The 14,831-nt window shown below is 38.7% G+C and overlaps 1 protein-coding gene across 1 annotated transcript; it reads left to right on the forward strand.

The window, feature by feature from the left end:
* The first annotated feature begins 698 nt into the window (after window positions 1-698).
* On the forward strand, window positions 699-3,313 carry LOC119725035 (G-protein coupled receptor GRL101-like). The gene is made up of 2 exons (XM_038196400.1): window positions 699-772; window positions 1,961-3,313. The coding sequence occupies exons 1-2, from the start codon at window positions 699-701 to the stop codon at window positions 3,111-3,113; spliced, it is 1,227 nt and encodes a 408-aa protein (XP_038052328.1). The 3' UTR covers window positions 3,114-3,313.
* Window positions 3,314-14,831: the final 11,518 nt, after the last annotated feature.

The following is a 14,831-nucleotide window of genomic DNA, read 5'->3' on the forward strand; positions in this document are numbered from 1 at the left end:
GGTGCATAGTTTTTTTTTTTTTTTTTTTTGTTTTTGTTTTTAGATATGACCACTTACGTGTCCGGACCCGCTTTTTCTGGGACACACTGTATACAACAAATGTTTTATCAATCCAGTTGTAACTTCCTATGTTCAGTTCAAAAGCAATACTCCTCGCATAGTGAGCTGGGGTGAAGGGGGAGGATCAAACCTTGCATGGTTACATAAACAATTCGAAATAATCGAAACAAATCACATCTATAAATCTCCATGTTTGTATATAGGCTTCTTTACAGGGTAAACGTCAACTCTCTTCAGAGGGGGACCTTCAAGGTGGAAAACCTTAAACAGTTGGAGATGTTGTAAGTATGCTTCTTTATTCGTTTGTTTTGTTTACGATAAATTTCGCATGACTAAATTCTGCCGAAATTCGTGAAAGATCCGAAAACAAACAAGTTATAGACGAAACCTGGATTTCTAAACGACAAATCGCTTACTTTAACGCACCCAATCAGTCTTCCAAATGTATTTGCCATGATGTGGTATATATATACACACGAAGATTCACATAATTTTGTTGGCATTATATGTATATTGGAATTTATAATTTATATGCCAGTGTCATATCCAAAGAGAAAGAAAATGACTTAATCAAAGATCAAACACTTCTGAAATTGGAATAATTAATCAATCAATGTGTCCTGTTTCAATTTAGAATTATGCAGGCGGCAAGTAATGAAGAATCAGATTTGAAGAATAACGTGTTTGATGGGTTGGACAGTTTGTCAACACTGTAAGTGTTTGACTAATCTTTCACAAACTTAATAATTAGAAAAGGTTGGGTCTTTCACGTGGGAACTAACTGAATATAATTTTACTATAATATAACACACAATTTGGAATATGCATTCGATGTGGGTATAACGTAACGTTTTCGTCTAATATTTTCTTTTAGCGTACTAATTGATATAAACCTGACAAAAGTTGAAGCCAACGCGTTTGCAGGACTCGACAATTTGACATCACTGTAAGTATATTTTAATACAAATCGCGTTCAATTTTTTTTCATTGGTTATGTCTTTTTGGTTTTTGAAATGCATGGTTTGATTCATGATATTGGCAAAGTGGTATAACGTTTGTTGCTTCCAAATTTCCTTACAATTTTCAGAATAATTTTGGTAACGCCTGGTTCAAAACTGCCGACGGTAGATGATGGTGCTTTTGAAGACTTCGGTGGCAAATTTTCCTTTCCGTGAGTGTGCTAATTCTCGAGTGTCATTAATTCAGTATCCAAACCCAGAAAAAAAAATCTAGAATTTGTGTGTATGCAAAAGCAAAAACCACAGAAAATATTAGCGGAATATAAGTTATTCTTCCCCGATCCGTAGATTTCGTGGAAAAAGGATGAAGTTAACTTGGGTTAGGTGACATTTTAGGTTTGTGCAAATTATATTTATTGTTATTATTATTATAATTATCATTATTATTATTATTATTATACGTGTAATGGTACCACTAAGGTGACACGTTATCGTCATTTCTTCGCACGATGGGAGACATCAGTCATTAGGGAGACATTTTCGTGTCTCCCTAATGTCACAGCCCCCTTAAAAGGCAAAATTGTACCGTCACAATTAGATTATATTTGTCGCTCGTGGTCTACTTAGTAAACATACCGAAATTCGTGGGGAAAAGGACAAGGGAATATTGGATTAGGCCACATTTAAGTTTGAAAAGTTTTGTGCACAAGTCTATGGGGATATCTCCCAAAATGTCCAATCCAGGGACGGAGTCACAACCGTGTTATATTTGTTGTTATAATTATTATTATGCGTTGTTATTTAGATACTTGCATGTCAGAAAATAGACTTCTGAAGCTAAATTACTCGGGCGGGATTCGAACCCACGATCTCCTGTTAATTATAGTCTGCCTGGAAGTTCTTGCTGTTTTTTTTTTTTTTGTATTTCCTGTCTATTTTAGGATTGTGAGTGACTATCTTCTGTGCTGTTACTTTAAACAAGATCTACAAGAAAAGTGCATAGAGGGGTTTCAGATTCCCGAACTCTTTGTCTGTCAGCTGGTACCATACAATGTCTTGAAGGCCTTCATGTGGATCTTGGGCATCAGCGCAGTCGTTGGCAATCTCTTTGTCATGGCTTGGAGGTGTCGGGAGAAGACGGGGAACCGTGCTGGTCTGATGATTAATTCCTTTTTGGTGTTCAATCTCGCTGGAGCTGATGCTCTGATGGGCTTGTACATGTTGATCATAGCGGGGGCTGATGCGCACTACGGGGCCCATTATTTCGAGATGTCTGGTGAGTGGCGAACCAGCGCCGCGTGTAAAGCAGCAGGGTTCATCTCCATCATGGCCAACGAAGCGTCTGTGTTTCTCTTAGTTCTCATCAGCGTCACGAGATTCATGTTTATTGTCTTCCCGTTTTTCACCAATCGTTGTCTGACTTTCAAGGTGGCTAAGATCGTTGTGGGCTTCGTTTGGCTCCTGACGGTCATTCTTGCCGTGGTCTCTACAGTTCTGGCTTCGGATGAGGATTCTGACGCTTACGGTCTCTCAGATGTTTGCATTGGTCTACCGCTGACGACCAACATTACAGAATATAAAATAGAGCCAATCGTCGGACCTGTTGAAAGATTCGGTAACGTGACCCTCGCCAGACAAGTGCCGACAAACCAGTCCGCTACCTGGGTCTTTTCTATCGTCCTGTTCCTGGGTGTCAATCTGTTCTGTTTCTGCCTCATTCTGGCCTGCTACGTCGCCATCTTTGTCAAAGTCAAAGTGACAGCCAGACGAGTGCGCAGCTGCAGCACGAGAGATGAAAGCGAGGTTCGGATGGCCGTCAAGATGGCGGCCATTGTCTTGACAGATTTCCTGTGTTGGATCCCCGTCATTATCATGGGAATTCTCTTCCAGGCTGGTGTGGTCGAGAACAATCCTGAGGTCTTCGTCTGGAGCGTTGTCTTCATCCTTCCCATCAACTCCTCCATCAATCCTTATCTCTACACATTCCTGGATGTTTGCCTCAAGAAACTACGCAAGAAACCACCGCAAAAGAAGGAAGAAATCCCAGTCGAGGCCACGCCTTCATCACAACAAACGACCTCTACGACTCGATGAATGAATACTAAATGTTTGAAAATATTCGTCTCTGAGGGCTCTCATTTATACAGTTTTGGTTTCATCACTAAAACGTTAACTAGCACAATAAATATAGAATATTGAATATATGTACTTGAACTTGACGCCATGCCCGCAGCACAAAACTAAACGACGACTGATGGATGAGTAAATCTTTGAAAATATCATATCTGTGTAAATCTAGGACGCAAAATATTTAAAAGGGTGTCTCAAAAAAAAAAACCGTGACCCGGGTTTATGTTTTTAATGGCTATGAAAAATGGAGTGATAATTTTTTAGGGGTCGATATTTTAAAGACACCCTGTACATAATGAATAATGATTGTAAAAACGTTAGCACAATAATATCAGAAAATATCTTAAAAAGGAAACAATTTTGTTTTTATGTTTTTATTCAATAAAAAGATGCCTTTAAAAAACTAGAAATGACTTACACGGAGTAAGAACTGGATTAGAAAATACATATCAACATTTTGTTTCATAATTGATAAGTGAAAAGTTGAACTATGACATCAGTGAGCATTATTGCCCCCAAAGAAGGGTTCAATGGAAGTGTTCAGATTTGTTAGCTGTAGTGTGTTTCCTTCCAAGAGCATAAGGTTGAATAATTTCAACAAAAATTATGATCATCAGAATTTTGCTCATAATGCGTATTTGCTGCGCGCTGATCATTTTTTGACCATCGGTATACTCAAATAATAATTCTTGTACTCTAAAAATATATTACACCGTCTGTTAAAGATATATTTTTGTGTGTGTATGAGTAGGGTGTTGCGAAATCATAAAATAGGAACATTTTAAAATCTACGTCTCAAACAACACGTGCGCCTCTCCAATTACAATGGCACACTGCATGTTCAAGGAGCGCGCGTGCGTGTACCGCGTGTGTGTCATGCGCGCGTGCACGCATGTCGGACATGCATCATGGCTGTGATTGGTCAAAATACTTAGGGATCGGCCTATAATTGACCTATCGTGGTAGAATCGCGTTAGAGTTGCGTAACACAGCTTGTGAAATATGCTCCAATTACATGATATACAAACGGGCGCGGAACGCGCAGTATCTGAGACAAACAAATCTTAGCATACAAACATTCCATGGGGTTGTCTAACTGGGGCGTGGCTAACTCGCAAACGGTGATAGGTCAATTATTGCTAATGAGATTAATTTAACAAAGGAAATCAATCACTTTCTTCATTTTTTGAAATTAATCTTATAGAGTTTCGAGGATTTTTTTTAAGGTAGTATATAGATTAGCACGCTCAGTATCTAAAACCAGAAATTTAGAAGTAGAAACATGTATAAATTTGAAGAAAAAAACGTATATCAGATTTTATAGCGTTTTAACGAGCTTATGATTTTGTAAAGTTTAGTATTTTTGTAGATAAGCAAGCTTAGTATTTTAATCGAGAGTTAGCACAGTTTGACATACTAATACTGTTTCAGCCTATTATAGACGTATATGCTGTTTAAAGAATTGTATCAGACTATAGTGATGATGTTGTTAATTTCTGTTGTTTTCGACGATCAAAACTCGCATTTTTTGTCACATTATGCGAAGATAGTTACCATTTTCTGAATTTTGTTGTAGTTATAATAATTATGTGCCACAACGACTTTCATCAATACACGTTGTTATAGTGAGCATTGCGAAAACAAAGGTAATACAAAAAAGTAATACGAGAGATACTCAACTTGAAACTGTACAAAGGGTTCACTGCAACATGAACGGTCATTCATCTGACAGTCTGTATTTTGTTTCTACCAAAATTGCAAAATGTTCGGGCATTTAATTGTTACCCTCTAAAATGATGGAAAAGACTGTACAAAATTAAGGAATTTGAAAGTCACAGAAATATGTACAATTTTTGCATTGATATGTATTAATTTAATTAGGATTATATACCTATAAAAGCGTTTGAATAATCGCATTGTAGAGCATTTGAACTAGCTTACTTTTTTGTAGAGTTTAGTACCATTTACATAATCAAGCTCAGTGTCTTAATCGGGAAGTAAGTTACAGAAAAAAATGTATCCATTTGATATATTAATCATGTATTAGTATATTATATGCTTTTTAAAGAATAATATCAGACTGAATGTTTTCTAAGCCTATACTGTATACGTTTTAATTATCGCATTTTAGAGAATGTTCTGCTTCTATTGTTTTTGTAGAAAATTTAGTGGGATTTAAAGAATTACGGAGATGAGCAAGTTCAGTTTTTTAGTCAAGATTTATGTTACAGTAATAATTATGTATCCATTTGATATAGTGTACTCTATTAAAGCATTCATATGGTATTTAAAATAATTACATTAGACCAAGACGCTGATATTACTAATATTGGCTTTTTCTTTTCGATCGCGTTTATTGGCACATTATAAGCAAAGACATCCCATTCTTTTATTTTATTTTTGCATTGATACAGGTAACATTTTCTAGAACAAGCTGTGCGAAAAAAACAAAATGTACAGGCACTTTTTACGCTCTACTATATAATGGCAGTAATCGGTGCAAAAATAGGGACAATGTTTGGGCACTGTTTTTTTCTTTCCAAAACATGTAGCTTAAACACCTTCTTAACATTTTGGTAGCTGCCGCACCATAACAGCAGTGTACTCTTTAGCAAATGGATCTGACAATGTTCATACATTTTTGTATTTCTGAGTGTAAAATACTGAATTATTTGGCTACATTTTGAGACCGATTCATGAGGACCCGCCCACTGCACACGTGGTCAACAACACGCGCGCATTGATACAGGTAACATTTTCTATAACAAGCTGTGCGAAAAAAACCTAACAAAAGCAGAGAGACTTCTTGTTGGGATAAAATGTTCCTGAATGTAATGCTAACAACTCACCCAACACCCTGTATTTTTTTTGCAGAAGAATTACAAAATGTACAGGCACTTTTTATGCTCTACTATATAATGGCAGTAATCGGTGCAAAAATAGGGACAATGTTTGGGCACTGTTTATTTTCTTTCTGAAACATGTAGCTAAAACAACACCTTAACATTTTGGTAGCTGCCGCACTGTAAAAATCTTGGCATTATAACAGCAGTGTACTCTTTAGTAAATGGATCTGACAATGTTCATACATTTTTGTATTTCTGAGTGTAAAATACTGAATTATTTAGCTAAATTTTGAGACCGATTCATGAGGGCCCGCCCACTGCACACGTGGTCAACAATACGCGCGCCCTTCCAATGCAACACTGTGGGTGCGTACGTGCGCGTCATGCGCGCGTGCACGCATGTCGGAGACGAATCACGGCTGTGATTGGTCAAAATACCATTGGGCGGGGCTTAATGGATCAGCTTATCAGGTTAATTTGAATTATAATCGTACACGTCAGCTTTGTTTATGTAGAGTTTATTCGGATTTAGTCGGATTTAAAGTAAATTAGCAAGCTCAGTATTTTAATCAAGAATTTAAACATACAGAAACTCAATCAATTTTATCCAAGCCTATATTAATAATGTCTTTATAAGCTTTATTGATGTTTGGAGTATATAGCATTTTTGATAATTATTATAGACTTCATCATAATATCCGTCACACAACGACTCTCTCCAAATGAATGTGCTCAATATTGATAGAATAAGCTGTGTGAAAAAGAATACAAAGAAATATCGACAGATAAAAGTCTTATTGCACTATAATACACTGTATTAAGTCCATGTATGTCAAAGTTAATGTTTAATTAACTCATTTAGCTGGCAGCATGTGTCCGCCAAAGATTTGTAAAATGTAAGGGCACTTTTTTTCCCCACTAAAATTAAGGCAACCGTCTACAATATTACATGACTAATTTCGGGCACCGTTGTTCCAGCAGTAACAATTAAATTCTAAACAATCGGCAGTGTATTTCCTCGTAAAATAATGAATTGGCAACTTTCATTTTTGAAACCAGCTTATTTACGTTATATCCGAAACTATTTACTTGGAAGAAGAATAAACTTAGTTTTAGCGCTTGAAATATGGATGTGTTTAGTGTTATATTGTAACAGTTGCTTTTATTTTAATTGTTGTCCAGATAGCCCTATTTTAAGATAACTTTTATGCTCTGCACTTTGTGTTTTCGCATTGCAATGAAAGTAGACATTTTTAGGATGTAAGCAAGTTGAACTTTAACCGGTTTGCACCTCATGGGAGTTTTAATCTCCATGATAGAAGGATTTATCCCCGCCCATTTTTTTGTCTTGGAGACAGGGAGATAGGAGGGGCTGAAAGACCATCCCTCTTTTTATTGTACGCAACACCCCCTTCCTGCACCACCACCCCCTTGATCTCCCCCCCCCCCGCTAATTCCCCCCCCCCCCCAAAAAAAAAAAATATATATCGGCATAGCTTCCGCTCTTGCACCCCAGCCCTCCGCCCGCCAAGTCGTCGACACGGTCGAGACAAATCTACCCCATACCTTGTTCTGCAGCTACGAGCACGTGAATGAGCTTGTTTTCAAAACATGGGGAATCCCCATGTGGTATGACTGACGTCACCATCTAGGAACATGAGCTAAAGGTCGGCTGTAACAACCTCGTTCCCTGGGTGTCGAGCAGTACGCTTCCACTCGCTCTCTCACCCTGGTATTGGATCATTTGCATATCCAAAAAAGTTGGATACGTATGCAGATGAGGAATAGTCTGGTGCCTGCCTGTGCTTTACATCAGCGTTTTTATTTGTATGTGGTGTCTGGGGTGAAAATAGGATCAATCCGTACCCATTGCGGCGTGAGTTACGAAAACAAAAAAAGAACAAAGTTAAAATGTTACACTCTTATCCCGCCAATATGCAGTATCACAATGCATAATAATATGAGCATATAGGAAAGGAAAGGATTATTGTTGAGAAGGTGTGGATGTAATATTTACAATGAACGTGAAAACACGTAGTACTCGTTGGAACTCGATATAAATCCATTACCTGCCAAATATAGACCTGAGACCTAATGACGTAATGGCTTTGATGCGCTTTCCTATAGGAGCGAAGTCGGGACGCCGGATAAAGTGGGGACCGTCTACCACATAGGAAAGCGCACATGTAAACAAAGCGTGACGTCATTAGGTCTCAGGCACTATCGAAACGGGATACACTGAGAGCAAGTTCCCACCCCAGGGCTTACTATTGGAAACGAGGTTTGAAATAAAGTAAGTCCTGTGGACGAGGTTGCGTCTGTAACTTTAGTGTAACCGGCCTCAATGGTTCGTCTTCGTGGGTGCTCAAATGCCATTGGATGATTGTTGTTTGTTGCTTGTTGGGGTGTTTGTCTGTTTGTTTTCATTTGAAAATCTCCATGGATATCGTACAAAAACAATAAACAGCAAATTACCAGTCAAATAAAAACTATGGACACATAATACAATGTAAAGGCCTATCCGAGGCGTCGCGTTTAATATCGAGAATAACACACACAAAAGCCACCAGCAGCTTGTGTTCATTGTGGTCCTCTATAATATTAAAAATACAGTAGCTAAAATGAATTCATAGAATTAATACAAAAATCAATTTCGCATGAAGTGTTAGACAGACAACGTTGAGATAAAACACAGAATATTAAAACCCGACCAGCAGTTGTACGAAGTGCTAAAATAACCAACTTTATAGCATTCACAAATAATGAAAGTAGACAATCAGGTCAGGTTAACACCCGACCACACGTCAACCTACAACCATGCAACGATGCCTCCTGCTGATGTTTCATACAAGTGTGTTTGTTTAGATGGACGATAACAGATCCCGTCGAGAAGGGGTTAGCTTTCAAGCAACTTCAAATCCGCAATAGTTGGGCAGATACGGGAAATAGTTTCGGGGAATAGTGCCTTTGATGATACAAGCATGGTATTTGGCACACAGTCAGAGTATGTCATGAGGAAGATATTTGGCGATAAGGTCATCGCAGGTTTGTCATTGGAAATTGCTGCCATCGCGTGTTAATCATTCTTACTACCTTTTAACACAAGTCGTTCAAAAAAGTGTGACAAATTTTAAATTTAAAATGTGTACGATTTATATTTTGTTTGGAAGAACAGTGGATTTATAAAACGCGTGGGGGAACGATGGAGCCTTTCAATGAAATGTTCTTGAAAAGTGATATTCGCGTCAGAAGGCTCATTATGCCCTTTTGCCGGGCACCTGACGAAATTCAGGAAACGCCAAAAATGGTTTCCTGGCGAATAAGGTCTATGAGTGTGTGGTGCCACACCTTGATTCCTCGTCCACAAAGACACAGGTACTTATAAAAAACATCACCTTCCATCGATCAGAAAAACAACAGACAGAAAGAACCCGTCACACACTGGGAATGGTGCTGAATGGCTCAACTTCAAACCTCAGTCAATCGATTTTTTTTAGGGGGGGGGGGCTAAACTATAGGCCTACTTCAACTATACTCTGCCATTGAAAGTTGGAAAACGGCGCACGCAACTTTGAGCCATTGCACTGCTGTATTATTACAAGCTACCGTAGGACTGGCCAATCATTGGCTCACATGATGCTCAATGCTGGTTCAGGGGCCATTGATTCGCTTGTTCTTGAAGCCGGTCACATGTTAATATACCGCCACGTGATCGAGCCTCGACCAATCAGAAGTTATTTACTCTCCATTAATACCACGTATATCCGAGGTGTTGTAAAACAAAAAGCTACCAGCAGCTTATTTCTACTGTACAGTAGTCCTCTATAATACTTACTCCCTCACAAAATAAAAACAGCGACTAAACTGAATTCATAGAAATAATACAAAAAGCAATTGCGCATGAAGTGTTATAGACATACAATTCAGACAAAACACATCAATAAAACCCTTTCGGCAGTTTTTTGATGACCAACTGAAATGACGACAGTCGTATGAAAACGCTTTAAACTCAGGCAGTGTTTTATTACCATTTACTGAAATGACGCCTAAATGGTATAGAATGCTTCCAATTTCGGTCTGAACACCACAACCAACATTGCAGCGAGAAGCACCAGACATTGGAGCATTGTCTGTGGTAAGTTCCAAAATATCATTAGATGCATTTGTTTTTGCACGGACAGTTGGCAATTTAACCAAACGTATTATGTTAGTATTTTTTATCTCAGTTGTTTAATTGATAAAAGTATGACACTGTTGCATTTCTATGATTGTTATGGTTGATAAGATGCTTCTTGTCGTCTTTCATGTTTTTATTTTAACACCGAGGGGCATAAACGTTATAAAATTTTTGGTTTTCCCGGCTATTTGAATTTCATTTCAATGTACCAATCCTAATATTCAAATTTGTCCAAGAAGAATTTCACGTGCTTTTAACAAAATCAATGTAGTCATTTATTATTCGATTTCAAAGTTTTACCAACCTTTTTTAAGTACTTGGTCAAGAATATTTGTCAATATAGATTGAATTTGTCTCAGCTATTGCTGACCGAATGACATCATTCAGAGATCAAATTCGTCTTATATCAATGTAATAGGCCTACTTCTACTATCCTTATATTAACCGCATGTATGAGTACCATTATTTACTCGGTCTCTTCATGAAAAAACACGCCTTTCCATTTCCGACCGTGTGCTTCAATAATTCTTAGACCTCCGAAATATTTCAATATATATTTTTTTTTCAAATCTGCTGGTCTAAACATGAATTTATTTTTATTTTGTCCGTTTAGGTTTTGTGTAAAATTATGTAAGCCCTGGTTTTCTCTTTAGTTAAATCATTTGTCAACCCATACCACATGTCAAGGAATCACACCAAGTGTTAATTCCACTCGACACAATTGTCTTCCTGTAGATTGATACGACTTCAACCATGCTGAGGAAAAGGTATCTTGGCTTTGAGATCATTTTGTTGTGCGTGTTGGCAAGTTCAAGCTACGGTAAGTAGTTTAATTCATAGTCTTATAGCCCATACCAACATTTCCGAGTCCAAAAAATTGACTGTTATAGTTTTGCATTGTTTGTTTGTTGTTTTTGTTTCAAATTTGTTTTCTTTTGGATGGCGGAAGCGGGTTAACCAATGGTTTTGTTGTAGGTGGGTCAGGAGGCATTTTCAAGCATTTCCGGTGATTTTCAGGTTGCGGGGTAGTTTTTGGGTTGGGCGCAATTTTGTCCTGTAAAGAACACAAAAGAAATGCATGTACATGTAAGTAACATGTCTTCAAGAAAGCTTAGCCTCATAAAAAGCGTGAATATTTCGACGGAACCAAGTCCCGAAGCGAACTGATTGGAGACTACACACTTATACCGAATGACGAAGTCGCTCTTTTGCCTGGTCAATACGCGCGTCTCCTCTGATCAAGTACAATGTAGTCTCAAAGCTGTGTCGCTTGGTCGAATGCCGGCTCCAGTCACGGGTGTCGGACGCTTCGCCCCATTTCCACTTCGCCCCATGTCACTTCACCCCTAACCACTTCGCCCCATCCCCACTTCGCCCCATCACCACTTCGCCCCATTTCCCCTTCGACCCATCCCCACTTCGCCCCATCACCACTTCGCCCCATTCCCCTTCGATCCATCCCCACTTCGCCCCATCCCCGCTTCGCCCCATCCCCACTTCGCCCCATCCCCACTTCGCCCCATGAAGTGTGAAAAAGGTGAAGGCTAGTCTAGGGGTGCAGACCAGTAAATAAACTGCCAAAAAACCCTGATAATAAATGCTCCCAATTCTAGAAACTCAGGAAAAATACAAACTCTCTGATGAGGTGTTTGAGTTATGCTTGAGACACACATCAACTTTTCGCATATTTCATCATCTTTAATTTTCTGTTCATTTTTTTTAAGTTGGGGTATATCCAAAGACTATTCGAGCATTAAAATCATTAATTTGATTTTTTTGGTACAACTAGTTGGGCATGTATTAATTGTCGCCCTGTACTACACCGAACTGTTGGGCACATGCATGAATTGAATAGCTACCTGTAGCTTGATGGATTCAATTTGACAGGTAACAACTACATGTACTACTTTCAAGCTGATTGGTCTTCGTTGGTACGATGCGGGCGTGCTAATTATTGGAGAGGATCCCCCCCCCCCCCAATAATTTGTAGAGAATGCCCTTTTTTTTTACGAAGTGCCCTTTTTCTGAACAAGTGCCCTTTTTAAAAAAGAAGTGGTGCCCTTTTTTGTGGCATCTGCCGTTTTGGGTGCCTTTTTTCAGAATTTCGCACATGTATCGCCCTGAAAAGCACCATATATTGGCCCTTTATGTGCATAATTGTGCACATAAGCGCCCCGTCGACAGATGATACTAGCCCCCCCCCCCCCTTTTATTTTACGGAGGCAAAGTGTCCGGAGAAAAAAAACCTGTCTACATTTCACAACGGATGTGCAAGTGCCCTTTAAAAAAAAAAAAAATATTAAAGTCACATTTATTTTCCCCATAGGTTTTGTACACGTTTAAAGACACTCCACTTTGGCACTTTCGAAAATTGGATCGACTCTCAACTTGGTACATACGTAGATCACCATCAAAAAATGGTCCTAGGCGAAATTCGCGATCATGACGTCATCAGGTGCCAGGTTACGTTATATTAAAGCTGCATTTTCCCCACTGTAGGTTTTGTACATGTTTAAAAACACTCCACTTTGGCACCTTCGTAAAGTCGATCGACTTCAGCCTTGCTACATACTTAGACCACCACCAAAAAATGGTCCTAGACGAAATTCATGGTCATGACGTCATCAGGTGCCAGGTTACGTTATATTAAAGCTGCATTTCCCCCATAGGTTTTGTACACGTTTAAAACATTCCACTTTGGTACTTTAATCCGATCGACTTCCGACTTGGTGCATACTTAGATCACCACCCACAAATGGTCCTACAAGAAATTTGTGATCGTGACGTCATCAGGTGCCAGGTTACGTCACATTAAAGATGCATTTTTCCTCATTGGTTTTGTACACGTTGTTCTTCAACCGTTACACTTTGGCACTTTCATGTCTGGTTGACTTTACGCTTGGCTGCGACACTTAGACCACCAGCCGAAGATGGTCCCGATGATTTTCGTAACGATGACGTCATCCTGTGCTACGGGACGTCATATTAAATGTGTATTTTTCAAATCGCTATAACTTCTGAAGTACAAGCTTCCGATTGGGTGGTAACTTTATATGCACATGTACATATAGGGATGTGTTACAGATGAAAAGACAGAACCAAACGTCTGATAGGATTGTAACTTGATAGGTACGCATGCCGAGATGTATTATAGATAAAAAAAAATTCAAGTGATGTCATTATCAAATGTCATGTGACGTCCCTTAAAGGGGCATATTTTTCTATAATAGGCCTAAATCTACAGAACTGTATGCTAGATTTGGTCGTATTACTTGACATGTACGTATACTGTGCTGTTATTATATGACATGTGTAGTAACGTCACTAATTGTTCATCACGTACACAGAGTATTTTCAATGTCCACAAACACATTTCTATTTTTTATTATTATTTACTGTCGTGCAGTTCAGATTATATCTGTTTCTATTTTATTCAAATTTAGCTTGAATTATTTTAGTTCATTTATACTTCTTTTGAAATATTTAGTTTATTTGTGGTTAAGTTCATTTGAAAGCCTGGAAAACAATAAATCGAATCAACTCAAACTGAATTTAAAGTAGAACTATGTCCATTCGATAAACGGATCATATGGCTTTTCCGCATTTGATTTGTTTTTGATGAGTTAATTTTTATTTAGTCCATATGCAGTTATGTGAATGATTTTTTCAACGTACGAACAAGATTCCATGAAAATCTTATTCTAAAAAAAAATTGATTTGAAATTATATTTGCAAACAAAGCCAAGAATGTTAAAAAATGCTGAAAATTTAAAAAAAAATTCAAAATCCGGGTAAAATCACGAAGTCACGTAAATATGTATCTACAACACATTCCCTCCCAATTTACGTACTAAGATTCAACCCAATCAGACTTAAAATTCTGCGCAGATAAACGACAAGTATTTGATCTTTGTGAAGAGAATCACACCGGAGAAAAGCACTGTGGTCACTCGGCAACCATTTATTCGCTTGAAACAGTCCAACAAGCATGGTTTAACAATCACCTGTACAATTTACCTGCTACCAGTTCTAATAAATGACAGGTCCATGTAACTACCAGCATGGCTAATAAATTCCCATAGTTACCACTTACATGCTAACAGTTATAACATTCCAATACTACGGCTATCCCTACACCTAGAAGCGCCATTGCTTCACCCAAGTCCCAAGGGACTATACGGCTATCCCTACACTAATTTAGAAGCGCAATCACTTCTCACAAGTCCCAATGGACTACGGATATCCGTCCAGTTAGAAGCGCAATCGCTTCTCCAAAAGTCCCAATGGACTACGGATATCCGTACATGCAGTTAGAAACGCAATCGCTTCTCACAAGTCCCAGGGGACTATAGATGTCCCTACATTTAGAAGCGCAGTCGCTTGTCGCAAAAATAAGCGCAATCGCTTCTCACACTTAGAAGCGCCATCGCTTTTCGCAAGCTGATAAACGCTGCGGATAAATCACTTATCCGCAGCACAAGAGCCCATGGAGGGAGATTGGTTGAGATCCATCATTCCAAGGATAATGGACGTGAGCCAGCACCCCCGGCGATAGTGGCTCGTCCGTTTGTGCTGACCCTTGGCCTACCACTCAAAATTTGACAAATGGACCATCTCACCTCTCTCTCCCTGGGCTCAAACCATCCGGCCCGCTACTCA

The sequence above is a fragment of the Patiria miniata genome, unplaced genomic scaffold, assembly GCF_015706575.1.
Source record: "Patiria miniata isolate m_02_andy unplaced genomic scaffold, ASM1570657v1 HiC_scaffold_18, whole genome shotgun sequence".
Lineage (NCBI taxonomy): Eukaryota > Metazoa > Echinodermata > Asteroidea > Valvatida > Asterinidae > Patiria > Patiria miniata.

Excerpts from the sequence above, each read along its gene's own strand:
- LOC119725035 (XM_038196400.1), top strand. The coding sequence starts at position 699 with ATGCAGGCGGCAAGTAATGAAGAATCAGATTTGAAGAATAACGTGTTT. Across the intron at positions 773-1,960 it reads TTGGACAGTTTGTCAACACT|GATTGTGAGTGACTATCTTC; the intron begins GTAAGTGTTTGA and ends TGTCTATTTTAG.